Here is a 19,906-nt window from a genome sequence, read left to right as displayed (position 1 = left end):
ACTTCTTGCCTTAGCTGTGATCTTGGGGAAAAAATAAATTGCCAAAAGTCAAATTGCTCAAGAAAAAAATTTTTAATTGTCATCCTAGAACACAGCATTTTAAATCTAAAAAAAAAGAGAAGAGTAAGAATTATCATCCTAGTTTAATTATGTTCAACAAAGCACAATTGTGAAGGACAAGGAAACATAACCGAAGGAAGCACAGATGTCTACGACCATGCAATTACCAATAATTTTTGTTAAATGTGACAGGTTGATTAACAATGCAGGAAAACTTCATAGACTAAACATATCAGTAAAAGCAAAAAAAAATCCATAAAACTCTGACCCAAAGCAACAATTTTCTTAGATGCACTATCAAAATGCTTCAAATTGGATAGCAAACTATCAAAGAAATAAGTTTTTAGTACAAACAATGGTATGAGAGGTTTAGGAAGAGAACAGATGGACAATGAAATTCTGAGGGAAGTGTCATCACAGACGTACAGAGGAATTTTGCTGTAATGTTACCTAGAAGTTAAGAAGATACTATGATTTGAGATCACCACCAATAAAAAAGGAATTTTTTGAAATATGCTTTCAGAAAAATGCTACAAGCTACAGTACCAAGAAAGAGTAATGCAGGTTTCAAAACAAACTTAGATGTATTGTTAAAATCTCACTCAAAGGATCTCATCAACGAAGCACTTCAGAAGTGGAAAAGAAAGAAATGATTAAAGAAAAATGCTTTTCTTCTAGTATTTACTATTCAAAGTTATAGAGCACCAACAAGAAAAATAATACCCACATGATAACATTTTTGGAAATAATCATAAAATCTTTGGAATAATATAGTCCTCCAATGATTGCTAAAGCAAAATCTACCAGGGAAAGAAACGTTGAGTTTTATTTGTCCCTATAAAAGGAGCCTTAGAAGAGGATCTAAAACGTTTCACTCAATTTAGCCAACAGAGTTAACAAAGAAAAATTCCTTTAAAAGCTACATTAGTTACATTATTAAATAATGATTTCCTTATATTAAGTATCTGATATTTGTTCTTAATATGTCTGTAAAATATTTTTCCAACTTTCTTTTCATTTATCTTCAAGATCAAGTACAACACAGAATAAAATAATTTCCTAAAAGGATTCCAAAGAGAAATAATGCATTTATAGAAACTAATAATCTGACAACACTGTTATCCAGGTACCAATTAAGTGGTAAGGTCTGTCTTCCATAAAAAAAAAAAAAAAAAAAAAAAAAAAAAACACTTAATCTCCACTCCCTAGAAATTGGAACTTTAAAAAAGCAGCAAGGAACAACAAACAGGACTACAGGGTAAGAGTGTGATGCAGTACATTATAATGGATAAGATCAACACCTAACTCCCCTGAATCAATCCTAACATGACAAAGGGAAAATCAGACACTAATGGTTCCTGATTATGATGCATCAAGAAGCATAGCATGATGTATTGGTGGGGAAAATTTTCAAAAAACCTAAATCTAATCAAAGTTCTAGATCTAACAATATGGAAGGAAATACAGGAAGCAGAAAAACATGCTAAACATCCCAAAGAAAAAATCTAAAACACAGGTAACTCCACTGGACAAACAAAACTTAATAAATTGCAAAAGCAGGGGGGTTGGGGAAAGGGTACCTCAAAAGACCAAATGTATGTTTTCAAAATATCCAAGACATGTGATTCCCAAATCGGCATTAACTCCACCATCACCCTTAATACGGAAGATTGAAAAGAATCAGCTTCAAAATCAAATCCACTTAACACCCTACAATGAAAACTCTAAGCCCAGATGACTTTCACTATAGTATATGCTATCAAATATTTAAGGAAGAACGATACCAATTCTACAGAGTCTTCCAGAAAAAGGGAGGGGATATTTCACAATTCACTTTATAAGTTACTGTTATTACAAATACCAAAACCACAGAGAGACACCGCAAGAAAACAAAACTATAAATCAACACCACTTGTGAGCAGACAACAAAATCCTCAATCAAAATCTAGTATTCAGGATATATAAAGAATTATTACAATTAAATAAGAACCATTCCATAAACAGACAAGAGATTTTAACAAACACTTCAAAGATGATATATCAATGGTAAATAAGCACATGAAAATATATTCAACACTATCAGATGTTAGGAAAGTATCAGTGAGATATCACCACACATTCACCAAAATGGCTAAAATGCACAAGACCAACAAAAGAATACATGGGGAGTAAGAGACATTTCAAGAAAACATGGCCCTTATATATATTTCTGATGAAAGTATAAAATGACACAATTACTTCAAAAAACTTTTTGGCAAAACCTTCTAAAAGTTAAACAATTGAAAAACAACCAGTCATCACACTCCTAGAAAATTGGGAACATATGACATCGAAAGACTTGAACACAAATGCTTATAGCTGATTTATTCATAATGAGTTTAACAAATGTGTTAAATTCATGAGACAGAGTGCTACTTAACAATGAAAAGAATTTTATATATGCGTGTATACACACAAAAATAGGTGAATCTAAATAGCATATGCCAAGTGAAGTCTCACATAGACACACACACAATATTGTACTGTATGATTCCATTTATATCAAATTCTAGAAAAAGCATAAATTATAGTGACAGAAAACAGATTATTAGTTGTCAGGAGCAAAGAATAAAGAAAGAATTGACTACAAAGGGACATAAGAATATTTTGAGGTACTGTAAATATTCTGTATCATAACTGTGGAAAAGGTTGCAAACTATGCATTGGTCAAAATTCATCAAACCGTGCTCCCAAATCAGTGAGTTTTATATAAATTACATCTCAACAGGAAGGTTTTTTTAAAAATCAGATGTGGTCTATTCCTCTTAGCTCTTTCATTTATCAAACACATAAAACAATCACTTAAAAAAAAAAAAGATGTTTTAAAATGTTTACATGATACACAGGTAGGGTTAAAAACTAATGGTCTAGAGTGATCATTAGTCACCTGGATGAGCTTTTATGGCAATACTGGGCCTTGCCTCCCAGACGAATGCAGCCTAGAATAGGAATATTGAAAAAACATAACATAGACTCCAGGAAGACATTGATTTAAAGGTCAGAAGCAGCTATTAGTCAATCAGCTACTACAAGAAAATATTTAAATTCATAAATTGCTCTTATAAAATAATTTTAGTAGGAATTGATAAGGTTAAATTTCTCTCATGCAAAACTGGAATTATAAAATAGCAAACTCCAAAAGGAAAACTCTGAAGACTCCAGAGATGAACCTACTAACAATGTCAGTTAGTAAATACTTTTCCCCACTAGTCCTGCCCCTTTGGCCAACAACAGGCTGTCCTAAAACACTTCAGGCTTTTAAAAATGCTCTAAAGAGGATATAATATAGTTCATTTCTTTTCTTCATTACTATCAAATCAGGAAAAAAAGAGTTGGTTTTCCTATAAGATTCATATATTATTTTCCACTTAAAATCTACCCTGTTTCCATAGTAACCAGCACTGATGTCTCACAATTTTTGCTGTTCCAACTTAAAGAACACTATGGCATAAAAATGCTTTTATGTATTTATCTAAATAGATGAAAATGTAAAATAGATTATAAATGTGTGAGCTCAAAAGCATTTTCCCCAAAGCTTGCCATCAAATATTAACCAGTTCTTTAAAGCACAAACTTGAATGTAAGTGTACTTTAAGATAAAGAAAATACTGAAGTTAATTTAAATTAGATATATGAAGTGAGGTTGCAATTTATGAAGTTGTTGACTAGTTAAGAGATGCTATAATACATGATGGTCCAGGGGACTCAAAGCAACAGCACAAAAATTCAGCAACAGTCTATTTAGATTCTCCAAATCTTCTCACTAAGGTAGTTCTCCATTTTCTTCCAAAGGGAAATCTTACAGAAAATCTCAAGAAATAAAAAGGGTCCTACATCTGCTCTTAGGTATTTTGGTGAGTGGGGAAGTAATATAATTTTATTCTGTGGCCTAAAAATGAGAGTATAAAATAATGAAACTTTTTAGTTTAATATTTTTAAGTTTTTTATACCCTACAGGAATTCCTACACATATGCGTAAGAGACATGATTTCTTGTTCACTTAAGTTGTTTAAAAAAAAAGAAAGAACGAAAAAAAAGAAAATGGAACAACCTAAATACCCATGGATAAACCATAAGTCAGAAAACTGAAATTAATAAAATCTAAATATTTATACAAATCTATACTTAGAAAAAACAAATCAAGTCACAAAAGAATATATGGTTTTAGCCATTACTACAATTTTTTAACACAACAATTTGTATCTATTATTTATGAAACACATATACACATTATAGAACTATTAAAAAAACAAAATGGGCTGGGATTGTAGCTCAGTGGTAGAGCCCTTGCCTTGCACATGTGAGGCACTGGGTTTGATCCTTAGCACCACATAAAAACAAATAAATTAATTAAAAGTATGTTGATGTATAACTAAAAAATTTTTAAAACAAGAAACATATGCCATGTTCAGGATAGGTGTGTATATAGCAAGGTATTTGGTGAACCCCTCAACTATACAATATTCTATTTCTCTTTTTAAAAGGATTCAAAACCAATATGGCAAATATGTACTAAATTGTATGCAATAGGAACTTGACCTCTACTATATCTTTGTCACTTTTGTAAATTTGAAATATTACAATTGTTTTTAATGAAATATATTAAATTGTCTCAGAATTTACTTCCACAAAGAGGGAACTTAACAGGCACTGGCTTGATGACTCTCAGTTAGGTACTGTGTATGTAATTCTCTCAACAACCCTGTGACCTAGCTATCATCCCAATTTCAGAGAGAGGAAATATATTCAAAAAAAATTTTTTTTAAATTCTTCAAGATCCTACAGCTAAAATGTAGTACATACATCAAGATTTTCACTTTATATTAAACCCACCATGCTGCTTTCAAATTGCCTTTCTATGTTATTCAATATTAAAGGATAATTTTTAAAAGATCACTCATTGTTCCCCAGTGGCATAAATATACAAATCAGTCAAACAAGTCCATATCAGTCCCCACTTCTTTTTTTGGGGGGTAGGAGCTGTTTTCCCTCCTCTGAAAATTTTTTTTATTGATGTGTTATATAACATAGTAGGATTCATTGGGCCGTATCTGTACATGCACACAATATAACTATAATTTGGTCAACTTTGTTCCCTAGTACCTCCTCTTTCCATCCACATTTCTTAATGACACATTTGAATCTACATTGTGTACAACCATAGAAATGAAAAGTTGTACCCCATTTGTGTACAATGAATCAAAATGTGTCTGTAAAAATAAAAATACTTTAATAAAAAAGTCAAAAAAAATTTAAAAAAATAAATCCTAATACTAGCTCATCTATCATGAGTAAAAACTGACAAGTACAGAATACAAGTAGGACTAAAGTGTTTGTTTTTGTTTGGAAAAGGTGAGTTAACTAACTTGGCATTTGAGATTTCTACATCCCTGACATTCCAGATAAAACTGGACTATTAGACAATAAATAGAGTGATCAAAATAATCAGAACTATAGATACATAAATCTTCATTAACAGGGGCGGGGGGTCTTCCTGCACCAGAATTGTCAACCCATTTATAATTTAGTTATAAATGGACTACAACTGAGTTATTGTGTCAATATTTAACTAGTCACAAACACAGGGTAAAACAATGAGCCATGCATACTAAAGCTTAAGAACCATCCAAAGTCTTGCTCAGAATTTAGATTCTCATACCTCACCTTCAGAATTTGGTTCAGCTCATCAGATACGGGGCCCAATCTACGTTTTTAACAAACATCCAGTAACAACCGCCAAGGTAATTCTGATGCACAGGATGAAAAAATTAGAACTGGAGAAACATAAGTCTTTATTCATTCTATAAACAGTCACTGAACACCTACAACATGGTTCTAGGAACTGAAGATTCAGTAACCAAAAAAACAACCACCCTCGGCCCCCAAAAATTCTTGCTCTTAAGTGCTTACATTCTAAAGATGGAGAAACAGAAAACACACAATGACTGCTAGTGTTAAGTACTACAAAGAAACACAAATGGATTAAGGGAACTAGACCCAGGGAATGCCATTTTATAAGAATAATCAGCAACAGCTTCTCCAATAAGGAAACATTTGAGCAAAAAAGTGAATAAGGTAGACATCTGGGAGAAGAAAGAGAAATATTATTAAGAACGTTCACATCACTCAAAATAATTTACCATATGAAATAATTTCAGGTGGTATATATACTTTTTAGTATAGAAGAGAGAAAAACACAAGAATCTACTCTGCTAATAACATGTATTATTTTAATTCTCAAAATCACTTTATGGGATAGTTATGAGTTTCCTTGTTTTCATAAAGGAGGACTGAGTGAGGTTCAGACTAAGCAATCTGCAAGAATACACATTTTGTATGTAATCAAGGAACAATGCAGAGTCAGGTCTTTGTGATTATCAAATCTATCATCTTCGAAATATGCCAAACTCCACTTTATTACTAAAAGAGAATATCTGTTGAATAAACTCAGGCCAAACTCCACCTTTATTACTAAAGAAGCATATCTGATGAACGCACTCAGATCTGAATTCTTACATGCTCAGGATTTCTAGAAACTTGGAGAAAAAAGTTAGAAAAATTAAATTAGTTGACATAAAAAGGATGCTATCTCTCATTTTTATAAAAAAATTTTGGCACATAGTTATTTTTTCCAAAAACTTCCATGTCTAAACTTAATCATCTATACAGTCAACAAATCATTTATATGAAAGTTCCCCCAACATTTGAGGAATACAAATTTTTTCTTCATAAATTTTCTAGAAAAGCAAGTTTTAAACTGCAAACCTTTAATATACAATAAAAGTATATCTGTCCATCTTTGGCAAGGTCTGCACATATTTTTGCAACTCACTGTTTCATATTCATTGTCTTCAACAATGTTCAATACAACTACCCATGAATAACTGCAGAAGCCCCCCTCCCGCCTACTTCAGGCTAATAATTAGAAAACACAGCATCATGCTAGATACTAGAAGCACAATTCACTAATAATATCCTTACTCTAGAGGTTCTAACACAAACATGTATAAAAGGATAGTAGAAAGAAAATGCTATCTGAGTAAAACAAAAGTCGTACAACATTGGATTACATAAACTAAGGCTATTAATGAAGACATCCTAGAGATGGCTACATTTCTCTAGCCCTGGAGATCAGGTTAAGGCTAACCTTAAAAATACAGGCTTGGGCTGAGGCAGTGGCTCTGTGGTAGTGCGTGCCTAGCATGTGTGAGGCACTGGGTTTGATCCTCGGTACCACATAAATAAGGTATTATGTGCATCTACAATTAACAGAATGCATTAAAAAAGAAACGAACTTTAAAAAAAATACAGATTAAGAATGCTAAGAATGCTTATCCCTGAGGAGAGCTATTGAAAATTTTGGAGCAGAGACAGGACTAAACCTATGTAGCAGAGAAACTAAAAGCAATGAGGAAGAAGTGTAACAAACTAAGAGCAGGGAGATCAGATATAAGGCAAATTGGAAGAGCCTACATAGAAGTGAGAAGCCTAAAATCAAGCTGACAATAAAAAATAGGAAAAGATGTATGCAAAGGCTAGTCCTTTTATATATATATGTATATTTTTTAGTTGTCAATTGACTTTTATTTTATTTATTTATATCTGGTGCTAAGAATCGAACCCAGTGCCTCACACATGCTTAGGCAAGCTCTCTACTACTGAGCCACAACCCCAGCCTAAAGGCTAGTTCTTAAACATCCTTGTTTTGGCCTAGAAAATGGATAATAATAAACTATTCCATATTTTTCATAGGGACATTTTCTTTATTAAGAGCCAATGTACTCCATTTCCATTTCCAAAAGCATTTTTGCACAGTAAATTCAAGGTTTTATAACAGAGAGATCATGAATCCATCAAAACCAAAGTAGGTTTCCTCAACTTGGGCAAATAGTTTAATCGTTCCTTTTTGGGCCCTAAAATTAGCTTTGTAGAAGTTAAAAGACAGCAGATAGGTAAGAGAGTTAGGAAATTTGTGACACCCAAGGAAATCTCTCTCTCTCTCTCTCTCTCTCTCTCTCTCTCTCTCTCTCTCTCTCTCTCTCACACACACACACACACACACGCGCGCGCGCGCGCGCATGCACACACTTAAATTTAGAACAGGGTTATCATAACAAATCTCAAAAAGGCACTTGCCAAGACCATGGAAATAAGACACTAAATTCCATTTTGCTACATCTCTCTACCTCAGATAACTGTTAGAGCAGCAGTTTTTTAAAAAGTACTCAAATTCCACACTTGTCTCAATACAGGCAAAATTCCTACTACAAGAGTTGTAAAAAGAAGGGAATGGTGCCAAAAACAAATAAACATCAGATAAAATAAACCAGATAAAATGTGACTAATTTGAAAAAACAAAGGAATAGGAAAGTTAGAGTTTCCCACTACACTCTCCTTTTGTCCCTTCTCTAGCTAGGCAATTTTAGGGTACATCTATTAGAATTCTTTGTGGTAAATAAAGACATAAGCTCAAAAACAGAGGGAAAGGGGAACACATCTCTGCAGTTTTCAAGTCACATGTTGGGCTACTCAGCTTTTCCAGGAATTATCTAGTCTTTTAAATTAATTCTATGCTCTATTTTGCTACAGAAAAATAGCCCCATATTCCTTTTTCTTATTAAATATGTTCTAACATTATTTGTTCTTCCTGTTACCTCTAATTATGTCTTTAAATACTTGTTAAGCATCCTTTTAGATTGAAAATTCTTTAAAATCAGGGACAAGTGCTTAAATTAATTTGTAAGTTTACCAACATACTGTCTTTAACTTCAAGCAATAATTTGCTAACAAAACCCACTCTCCTCCATGAATTTTCCTCACCAACACTAGCAGTAATTCTACTTCTGAACTTACAAACTTAACTCACAAATATGCATAAGGTCTCCCTGATCTCCCATTTATATGGAAGCTTGGAGCAGAATCTCTCTATACTTTTCTATGCTGGTATACATAAGCAACTGAAAAGCCTTACTTATAAGGTAGATATAAGATGTCAAATGACAGCATAAAAGGGAGAAAAAAAAAAACAGTTCTAAGTATGGTCCTCAATTTGCCTGCCCCACCAACCCATTCTCTACTCCCAAAAGAAAACTAAACCCATTCCCTTCATGTTCTCCCTTATCCACAGAAAGTATAACTTTGTACAATCAGTACATGTCAAATGTCTTTAAGATATTATCTTTTAATCGTAAACTTCTAAAGTCAGTTTTTGTAACTTAAAAAGCTTTGATGGTTATAGAGAGTAGAACGTATCTCCTAATCTTGCTTTTCTTCTGCCACAATTCTGGGCACTAAAGCAGATGCCCATACCCTAGCAATTAAGATTCAGAAACAAATAATCAATATTTCACAAAGAATTTAGAACAGTAAAAAAACAAAGTATTCCAACAGCACGGGGAAAGTCAGGAAGTTCAAAAGTTGCCAATTAAAGAAATACATTCATGTGAAAGAAATAATTATTCTTAAATTTTTAAGAAATATGCTATCCTTACCAAAAAATACAAAATTAAAAAGCAAATATGAAAAGTAATTTATTATGTACAAAAGGGATTTTAAAATAAAAGAAACTGAGAAGTGGTCAAAGAACACCAAAAGGCAATTAATAAAAAGAATTCACATTTCAATTGTGATATTACTATTTCAACATCAATTACAAAAAGAAATACAAATTAGTCAGGCACTGTGGCAAGCTACTCCAGAGGCTAAAGCAGGAGAAGTGCAAGTACAGGACAGCCTGGGCAACTTAGGAAGACTATTCAAAATAAAAAATAAAAAGGTCTGGATATGTAGCTCAGTGCTGGAATGCTTACCAAGCATATATAAGGCCCTGGGTTCAATTCCCAGTACCACCAAAAATTAAATGTATATGTTACAAATTAAAATAGTTCAATGCTCATTTTTACTTATATGTTGCGCCTACTTCTCCCCTTTCTTGGTACTGGAGATTGAATCCAAGGGCACTTTATCCCTGAGCTACATACCCAGGTCTTTTTATTTTCTGGAACTTGAGATCTTCCTGCCTCAGACTCAGAGTAGCTGGAATTAGAGACATTTATTGTTAGTTAACACCCACTGTGAACAGACATTTGTAAACAAACACAAATCTAACCCTAATGGAGACAGAAAAGGTATAACCTTTGTGAATGGATCTGGTCAGGGGTAGCTTCAATCTTAAAAGTATACATGCCATTTGACCCAGTCATCTACTTTTAAGATTCTACCCTAAAGGCCATGATTTATCTACAAAGACATTTAGCCAACATTATTCACAAGAAATAACCCCATCTCCAAAGAAGGGTTAGCTAAGTAGTACTACATCACCATTAAAAAAAAAAAAAAAAAAAAAAAATCATATTGTAGGGATTTTTTAATCCCATTGGAAAATATGAAATGAAAAAGCAGATTATAACAATTACGATGAGGTCTCAATTTAGGAAAAATTATTCATTTTTTTAAAAGAACATAAACTAAAACATATTCACTAAAATGCTAGCAGTGGCTACCACTAGTTGATATTTTTATTTTCTTCTTTTCCATTTACTTGTATTTTTCAGTGTTTTCCAAGATTTTTTCTTTCTTTTTTTTTTTTTTTTTTTTTAATACCAGGGACTGAACCCAGAGGCGCTTTACCCTGTCATGAGTCATATTCCCAGCTCTTTTTTTATTTTTTATTTTGAGACAGAGTCTCGATAGGTTGCTTAGGGCCTCACTAAACTGCTGAGGCTGGCTTTGAACTTGTAATCCTCTTACCTCTGCCTCCCACTCAAGTTGCTGGGATTACAGGTTTGCACCATCACACCAGCAAGATTTTTTTTGAACTTTAAAAAAGTTAAAAGTTTGGACCATGAGCTACCATTTTACACACATTAAGCTTAAAAATCTATGATCAAAAGACCTGTTCAGTAACAAGTTTTGCTGGACCTTGAACATGACAAATTTCTATCTTAATATGCACTTGTAAAAAACATTCAGCATCAGTCATATCATTCAACATTCTCAAGAATTTCTAGTATACTTTGAAGTTAAGCTACTTTTTGAGAAACATCCAAGTACCCTGACATTTTTCTACAGTAAAAAGCTCCCGACTCTATACAAAAGTTCCACATAGCCAGTCCACATGGTCATATTAAGAAATTTAAAAACTGATGAAAATAAAACAATTTCTGAAGATTAATAACTGTTTTCAAAAAATAAAACCTAAGGATGATTTTATACAAAAAAAACTTCTTTCCAACTTGTTATTCAAAAAAACTTCTTTCCAACATTCTTATAAGAGTGAATTTAATCCAACTCTTTTCTCATTGATCCATCCATTAGAAAGTGAAAAAGAACGGCTTATATGACAATTTTCCCTGTTTCAAGAATTTCTTTACAGAATGCTTTAGTTTCTAAAGTGCCTAAATAGATATCTCTTTAATGAAGAAAAAAGAAGAGGAGGAGGAAGAAGAGGAAGGAGGAGAAGACAAAGGAAAAAGGAGAAAGAGGAGGAGGGAAAAGCAGCAGCCCATAGGGTGGCACTGGAGGCTGAGGCAGGAGGATCACAAATTCAAGATCAGTGTAGGCAACTTAGTGAAACCCTGTCTCAAAAAAACTAAAAAAAAAAAAAAAAAAAATTGGGGATGTAGCTCAGAGGTAAAGTACCCCTGGGTTCAATTCCCAGTGCCTTCCCCCACCCCCACCCCAAAAAAAAGAAGAGAAAAGAAAGATCTATAAATTTAATAGGGTAGATGATATCAACTATCAGGAAGGCACAAATGTTACAGAAACATTACAGTCCCAAAATTAAAATCCAAGTCTTGCTGGGTATGGTGATACACACCCATAATCCCAATGAATCCAGAGGCTAAGACAGAAGAATCACAAGTTCAAGGTCAGTCCAGGTAACTTAACAAGACCCTGTTTCAAATAAAAGGGCTGGGGATGTAATTCAGTGGTAGAGTATCTTTGGGTTCAATCCCCAGTACCAAAAAAAAAAAAAAAAGTTTTTTTTTTCCCCCCCCCCCCCCCCCCAGGGCACATCATTTATAAAAATGGGTTTTTTGTTTTGTTTTGTTTTATTTTTTAATGTTAAGGATATAGTTCTAATCACTATCCATTACTCTACCAAAAAGGATTAAATGAAGGCAGGGGAAAGGTTTTTATGGGAGTCACTGTTTATGTGGTTTCAAATCAATCATTTTTTTAGGCATTCCTTTTATATAACTGACTCAAATTAGATTTTGCAGATCACTGTTTGAAAAGCCAATACTTGGAAACTGCCATGACCTTAAGCTAAGAAATGAACTCATACCGAATTCTGTAATTGAAATAATTCCAGAAGGTGACCTTGTCACATGAATCTCTAAAATGCATGCTTATTGAAATGAAGATAGTTAAGAAATATGTATACTTATATTTTATTTTTAAAACTGAATAAAGGCCTTCCAAGTCACAAGTCACCTATTTTAAAAAATAATTTAAGGTCAACATCTCAAATAACCAAACATTATAACTACTTCCAACAGACTATTTGGCACAGGGTTAAGCACTTTTACCACATTCAACACTCAAAATAACTCTTAATGAACATATTATCAATATTTTACAAGTAAAATTAAAAACCTTCCCCCTTGTCCAAACTAAACCTTTGTACACTTTACAAAAGAAAATTGTAACTTTTGACTGCAAATGTACATTATATATAATAGAACAAGTAGTCAAACTGGCACATTCTTACATGTCACTGTGTCTAATACACAGCTTTACAAACTGTAAAGTATTACAAACACTTGTATCCTTCATCTGCTTCCCACAATAGTTTTGCTATGAGATTATTATCACTACTATATATGAGGGCTTCAAAGCTAAGAGAGTTCAAGTCCCTCAGCTTACAATTCCTTGTTCTTCCACCACATTTTCTCTCTACAATTAAAGAAACACTGCTTCCATAATCAGCAATTTGCAGTGAAAGATGAAATGTACTAGAGACCCTAGTTATGCATCTTTTATCAGATACATATTTCTCCAACTAGTTATTAGAGTTACTAGGTAACAGGATATCCAGCTAATCACTGATTATTTTTATGTCAATCATAGAGATATAAGTTATATGAAAAAGTTTTATTAAGCTAGTGGTTTAGCAAGGGAATCCCCGAGATTCTACCTACACTGATCAGAAGACCAAATCAAAGTAAGTCTAAAGAGCACATTCTCTCTTTGGTAAAACAGGATGTTTAAATGAGTCTTTCATGACTTAAGTGTTGTTTCTAGTAGCTATCATCCGCCCATATAGTTACTATATAGCCATTTTTCCCAAAGTAGCAAAGATGGCTGCTTACACAGTTTTACAACTCTATCCACAATATATGTGTAACCCAAGCACATATATATTTACCAATAACTTAAAAAATCATTTGTAAAATGGTTACTTTAGCTTTGCACTTCCAAACATTTCATGCTACTCAATAATAAGCAGAAGTGTTATACTTCCTTTACAAATTGTTCTACTCTTTTATATCTACCTTTTCCCTTTCTACTTTAAAATTTCCTAGTTCACTTGGTGACTTGCCTTCTAATTCCTTTTCATATGGTCCTATCTTCTCCATCCCTCATTAGTATATTTTCAAACTTTGTTTCAACAAAGCCTGGTCATCCCTAGTTATGTGTGATAATGTCCAATGTATTGGGCCCCCTAGCCTTCTCCAAATCTGGTGAAGAATAGTTAAGAGTACCTCAGTAGTTTCTGAGACTGTGGAGATATCACATTCCCTCTCTCCAATGGGAGTAATAACGAAATTCCTTCACAGGAAGGCTTTAAGAAATAAAATGAAGACAAGGTTTTAAAGTGTTTTATAAAGTCCCAAATATTACCCTATTGCCATCTATTTTCAGGTTGGCATTGCCTTCTAGCTAAACACTTTTAAAACTATAGAGAAAACATTCAATTGCTCTTCAGTATCATCAGTAGCAAAGGATAGTTAAGGTAGAAGAAACTTACTTGAGTCATCAATTTACTGCTAGATCAAGTTCAATTATTCTGTGTTCACATCTATCAATGACCAAATCTTCTAGAGAGTAAATAACACACCTGGGTTTTGAAAACCCAAAAAGGCTACAAAATCAGAATATCACCACACTTAAAGAATGAGGGGGGAAAAAACTTGTTCTTTGTCCTCACCCCAGAGATACCCCTCTTTCTTAAAGAGCTATAAATCGCCATTATGGAAAAAAAAAAAAAAAAGTATTAACTTCTACTCCCTTTCCATTTTTGGCATTGAGAGTCTGCCAAACAGCTGTGCCTCTTCAAAGAAATCTTCTAATTGAGCATAAACAATTTTTTAAACACATCTTGCTGTAAAGGTAAACTATATTAGAGAGAGCCTAGCTATGCACCTTTCATCAGTTACATATTTCTCAAACAGTTATTAGAGGTACTAGCTGGTAGTATATTCAAGTAATCATTAACAGATTGTTTTTATGTCAATCATAGAGATACAAGTTATGAAGAAGTTTTATTTAGCAGATAGGTGAGCAAGAGAATCCCTTAAATTCTACATGAACTGGCCAGAATACCAAATCCGAGTCAGTCAAAAGTGTACATTATCTCTTTGGGAAAAAAAGAGGATATATAAATGAGTCTTGCAAGTCTCACAATTTTAAAAATATGTTGTACTTCAGCATCATCACACTAGTAGAAAGCGTTCCAAGTACAAGTAGTTGCCTAATTTTGGAAAGGGTCTAACAATTTCAAGAAAGTTTTTTTTGTGTGTGTGTGAATATTACACTTTAACATTAGCCACAATTAAATTTTATTGTGGTTAGGAATGTAGCTCAGTAGTAGAGCATTTGCTGGCAATGTGCAAGGTTCTAGGTTTGATACCCAACACTTGGGGGGTGGAGGAATGCAGCAAAGGACACAAACTTTATCACAAAGTTACAATACAGTCAGTCTATGTCTCTCTCTCTCTCTCTCTCTCTCTCTCTTTCTCTCTCTCTCTCTCTCTCTCTCTCTTGCTCTTGCTCTCTCACACACACACACAAAATATCCTGAAATACGGCATGCCTATGTGCACTCGACTTCTTAAGGCCAGAATTTCGTTTTTGATCATAGTTTATTTTCCCTGTAACACATCTCTTTACTGTAAGTTAGCTCCTCTCCCCACAAAAAAAAATTTTTTTCACAGAATTTCAAAACACCTTACTAAATAGATTTAATCACATCTACAGAATCCTATCAACCTGCAAAGTCAATAATGCTTATATACTGAGGTGCTTATTTGCTTTCTAAAGATCCTGCATTCCTAAGAGTAAGCATTTCTCTTAAGAGAGATACAGAGCATCTTCTTAACTACTAAAGTGACACCTGACTTACTCCAACTCAGTTCTTCAACATTACTTCTCCAGAAAGCAAAAAGGAAAAAAAGAGTTTATACAACATGGTCGAAAACTGATGAATCCCTAATAATTCACAGTCTGTTTGTCCTTACCTTCAACACAAATCCTAACAAGTTTATTTGGTTTTTAATGCAGTAATGGGTGACTCAGAGCAAATTAGAATGTACAGAGGTTCTTTTAGGCAGTCATTTGATAGGAACGGCTATCAAGTGAAGGTCTTCCACCCCACAACCACTAAAAGAAGGACAAAATCTATAAGTAGCAGTCAAGAGCATTTAATAAATGGCGGGCCCTATTTATCAACAGTCTCCTGAGTCTTATCTCTTCTCAATAAACAACACAAAAACAATGTTCATAACCATGACAGAGTCAAACGTATTTTTTTTCTAAAAAGGCAAGTAGACAAAATACTTTGAAACTATATCTAAAAGGGTTTGGAGGAGTGAGGAGCACACACATCCACCTCCCCTAGGGCCCAAAATTACTAAATTAATCCATTCACATTCCAACGCAGCTAATTACTTGAGATATGCAAACAGCAGATCTAAGGCAAAGCCTCTCTTCTCCGGAAGTACTTTCTTCTATAAACTAAACAGTTCTGTCAAGTGCTACTGTTGGCAAGCAATACCTCCTTTTCTTTTTCTCTTAGGAAAATTCCAGTTTGTTATCACCTCTGACATATGTCCAAGGGCTACAATGAATGATCAAGTATATTTATTCTAAATAAACTTTTTTATTAAAGTGAAGCCTTGTCAGTTCGGTAGCACATGCCTGTAATCCCAGCTACTCCAAAAGCTCAGACAAGAAGATTTCAAGTTCGAGGCCAACCTGGGCAACTTTGGTGGGACCCTGTCTCAAAATTTTAAAATGTAGGAGGGGGATAGCCCTCAATGATAGAGCGTCCCTGGGTGCAATCCCCAATACAGCAAAAAATAGTAATAATGAGAATACCTGTGGTTAATATTTAATCAAAATGTTTTAAATTTCATCCAGTAAAACTTTTATCAGATTGTGAAAAAAAACTGGAAAACACATGCTCATATTTAAAGTATATTTAATATACTCTTACCTTAGCTCCACGTACTTAACTGTAGGCTTTTACTATTTATAAGCCTTTGAGAAACTTTGCCTTTAAGTAACTTCAAAATCCTCAATCAGGATTTCAAACGTTTAATTCACACCACAGTGAAAGATCAAATGCTAAACTCCTAAAAATAGGGGTGCTATGAGTGAGAGAAACACACAACACTGTGCTGCCAACGCAACTGCGTCTTCGAGGGGGCAGGGGCGCCTTATACACGTACAGTAGGAGCTCACATTCAGCAAAAACCGGGAGCGAAGGATCAGGTGACTTCACACCACACTTTCAGTCTGACCCGAGCGACTAGGAACCCTTGGCTCAAAACACCAGTTTGACACCTAAATCTAGACTTGGGACCCTTGCCACGCGCAACTCGCTTGAAAGGGTCGGGGACCTAGGGGCCCCTGGAACGCGAGCCCAAAGCACAAACCCCGGCCTGCAGACTGCGGTTCCCTTCAGGAAGAGTGTCGGGAGAGCCTTCGCACCTGGCAGCGAGGTGTCCGCTCTTCCCGCGTCCTTCTCCCCGGCGGGGCCCATCACGCCCCAGCCACCCCTGCTTCTCTGTCCGCGCGAAGCACGGAGGGCAGCGAGTGCCCTCCAGGTGACGGGTCGCCCCGCCGCGTCCGAGATCGAAGGACTGCGCGGCGGCGCAGCCGACCTCCCCGAGCCCCAGCCCGCAACCCCGGCTCAAGGCCGCCCCCTCGGGCCGGGGCGGACACGGCCGCAGCCACGCGGCCGGCAGCGGGCAGGGGGCCGGGCCCGGTTCAGACGCTCGCGCCGCCTATTCGCCCGACAGCTGCTGGAGCAGCGAGAACCGCGGGCGGCTCTCTGAGGCCGCGCGCGGCGGAGCACGGGGCGCGGCTGGGGCTAGGCCCGGCGGGCAGACGCGGCGGCGGGAGGAGAGCTGAGCCAGCCCAGGACTCCGACCCTGCCGCCTGCGGCCGGTGCCCGCGAGTCCGAGCGGCCGGCCGCCTCCCTCTACCCAAGCGCTGCGGCCTCTGTCCTGCCGGCCCGTACCTAGGGAGGTCGTGGACGAGACGTGGTTAACCTCCGCGGTAGGGTCGCTGGTCCGCCGCCGGTGCCTCAGCCCCTGGTACGGCTGCTGCCTTCGCGCTGCCTCGTCCCTCTCCGCCATCTTGTACCGATTTAAAATTAACTCCCCACTGACGTCAAACGCCGCCGCCGCTTTATCAACCTCCCGGGAGCCGGCGGGGCGGCCGGCGGGTCCTAGCGCCGCCCTGGGCCTGCGCCTCCCTGTGCTGCCCCCGCCCCCGCCCCGCCCATCTGCTCCCTCACTCCGCCTCCGCCTCGCCGGCGTGCCGCCGGGTTTTCTCCGCCCCGCGCTTCTGGCAGGAACTGGGGGTGCGCCGACGCCCTCGCCGCGGTCTAACACACCCACCTCTCTGAGCCACCTACCACACCCCCTTAGCGCTAGGCTGGATTGTGTAAACCGATAAGGCATCTCTGGAGGACTAAGTTCTGCCTTCCCCATTCAGTTACCCTATTCTATTTACGTCTTTAGTGTTGATTCGTGCCCTGCACGTGAGGTTGCCTTCACACCCCTTTCCTTCTCGCCTTTCTATCCCCACCACCTCCTCCGCAGCTGTTCCCTTGTCGCCCTCCCCACCTCGCGAATTGTTGCTTGTGCTCTTCTTTTTATCTTCTGCTCGTGCAAGTCCCCTCTGTTGCTTCCTTTCCCTCCACCATCGCACATTAGCATTAGCTTCCAGTCTCCCCAATTCTTAGGAGATTGTCCTCTGTCTTCTTAAATGTGCATACTATCATACCCTTGCCCTCCTGTTCTTAGTATCCTGCAAGAGCAAACCAGAAAGCACTCTGATCAAAAAATTAATTGTAGTAGGTCCTTTCTTAACTGTGACGAACCTTCTTGTGGGGATCCAATGACATCCTGTAGAAAGTTCAGGTGACTTTAAAATAAATGTCAACCTCTGGGAGCGTCTGTGAAACATGGTCCCTATTCTCAAAGTTTTACCACATCCTCAGCTTCATTAGAAACTCCTTTTCTCTGGTAAAAACAGGTGTCCACGTATACAAATAAATGCTTTGTTCAGGTCTTCTCATAAGCCTGAAGCTCATAACCTTTCATCCTGCATGATCTTTAGAAAAGCATTGGTGTCATAGAGTACCCTTCCAGAGGGACTTTTCTTGGACTCTTTGGGGATTGTTTAATCATCTGTTTTATGTCTGTCGGGGAAGAGATTGAGAGAGCTCCTTCTGGGCTTTCTAACTCCCTGATTCCTGGGGAAGTCTAAGCGGCTACTTGCTTGATAATGTAGTTTCTTTCATCATCTCCTCGTGTGATATCTATTTAATATTGTCCAGTCTGCTTTATGCAAGGCATCATCTTGGGCATGAGAGAAAATGCAAAGATAATATGTTTACCTATCATTCACTATTAGCAGTTAATGTAGCCCTAAACCTATCCCATTAGCAATCCCACAAGTGTTAAGGTTGCACTGCTGGCCAGTTGGTCAATGTATTACACTTTAATATTACACACTGTTAATCTCATTAACATTGCTACTACAATGCCCCAAGTCCACAGCGCCTAACTCCAAGAAGCCAAATGCAAGCAGGCAAGAGAATGATCATTGGTCCCAGCAACACCTCAAATCCATGTTTTAAAAGTTTTCCTTCATTGTCCTCCATTAGTCATCTCTCCTCAATTTCTTATCACAAGGAAACTTCAGCATTATTCCAGACTTCTCTCTCTTCTCTCCTCCCCTCTACACCCAAAAGTCCCATGTGAAGTCAATTCTGCCTTCTGAATTTTTCCCTTGCTCACCTCCTCTCCATCCCCTAAACCTCCTCCTTGATTTTTCAGCTCCCACTAGACACACTGTAAAATCTGGTTGCCCTCCTGTGGGTCCTCCACAAAGCCTCCAGTTTGATTTTTCTTTTAAATGTAAATGTGATCATGTGATCTATCTACTCCAGATGAAATCCAAGTTCTTCAGAACTGTTGACAAAGCCTTTTGATTCAGCTTCTACCATATATTGAGCCTCCTTTTTCAGCATTTATTTCTTTATGTGTTCACTTAACAAATGAATCTTGACTATGTTGTGGTTGCTGAAGAGACAAGTAATGAACAAGACGAAATGGGTTTCCTTGGATTTTGTCCCTTTCCAAACCCCACACAGACCCCTCCATCATAAAAGAGTGACTTTAGAAGCTCAAAGGTCAGTCTTGCTCAGGGTTTATCTCCAGCATCTAGACAATGCCTGGTACATAGCAAAGTCTCAGTCAACACCCATGAATGAACAAATGAGTAAATAAATGAATGAATCACCTAATGCTTATAAACTTCTAAATCCTCATTTTTTACAATTAAC

At 36.7% G+C, this 19,906-nt stretch overlaps 1 protein-coding gene and 1 long non-coding RNA gene across 6 annotated transcripts in view; one reads left to right on the top strand and one right to left on the bottom strand.

Moving 5' to 3' along the window:
• ATL2 (atlastin GTPase 2) overlaps positions 1 to 17,714 on the bottom strand; it is a 55,040-nt gene extending 37,326 nt beyond the window's left edge. For all 5 annotated transcript variants that reach the window (XM_079109892.1, XM_079109895.1, XM_079109891.1 and 2 more), the window contains exon 1: positions 17,570 to 17,714. In XM_079109892.1, coding sequence (XP_078966018.1) covers positions 17,570 to 17,687 — 118 coding nt within the window. In that variant the 5' untranslated portion in view covers positions 17,688 to 17,714. The remainder of the gene's footprint in view (positions 1 to 17,569) is intronic.
• Positions 1,725 to 8,156, top strand: LOC306643664. The gene is made up of 2 exons (XR_013759027.1): positions 1,725 to 6,500; positions 6,551 to 8,156. It is a non-coding gene; the product is annotated as an uncharacterized lncRNA (long non-coding RNA).
• Positions 17,715 to 19,906: the final 2,192 nt, after the last annotated feature.

The sequence above is a fragment of the Sciurus vulgaris genome, assembly GCF_902686455.1.
Source record: "Sciurus vulgaris genome assembly, chromosome: 14".
NCBI classification, from domain to species: domain Eukaryota; kingdom Metazoa; phylum Chordata; class Mammalia; order Rodentia; family Sciuridae; genus Sciurus; species Sciurus vulgaris.
Note: the sequence above shows the minus strand (reverse complement) of the source record. Positions and strands in the feature narration are given on the sequence as shown.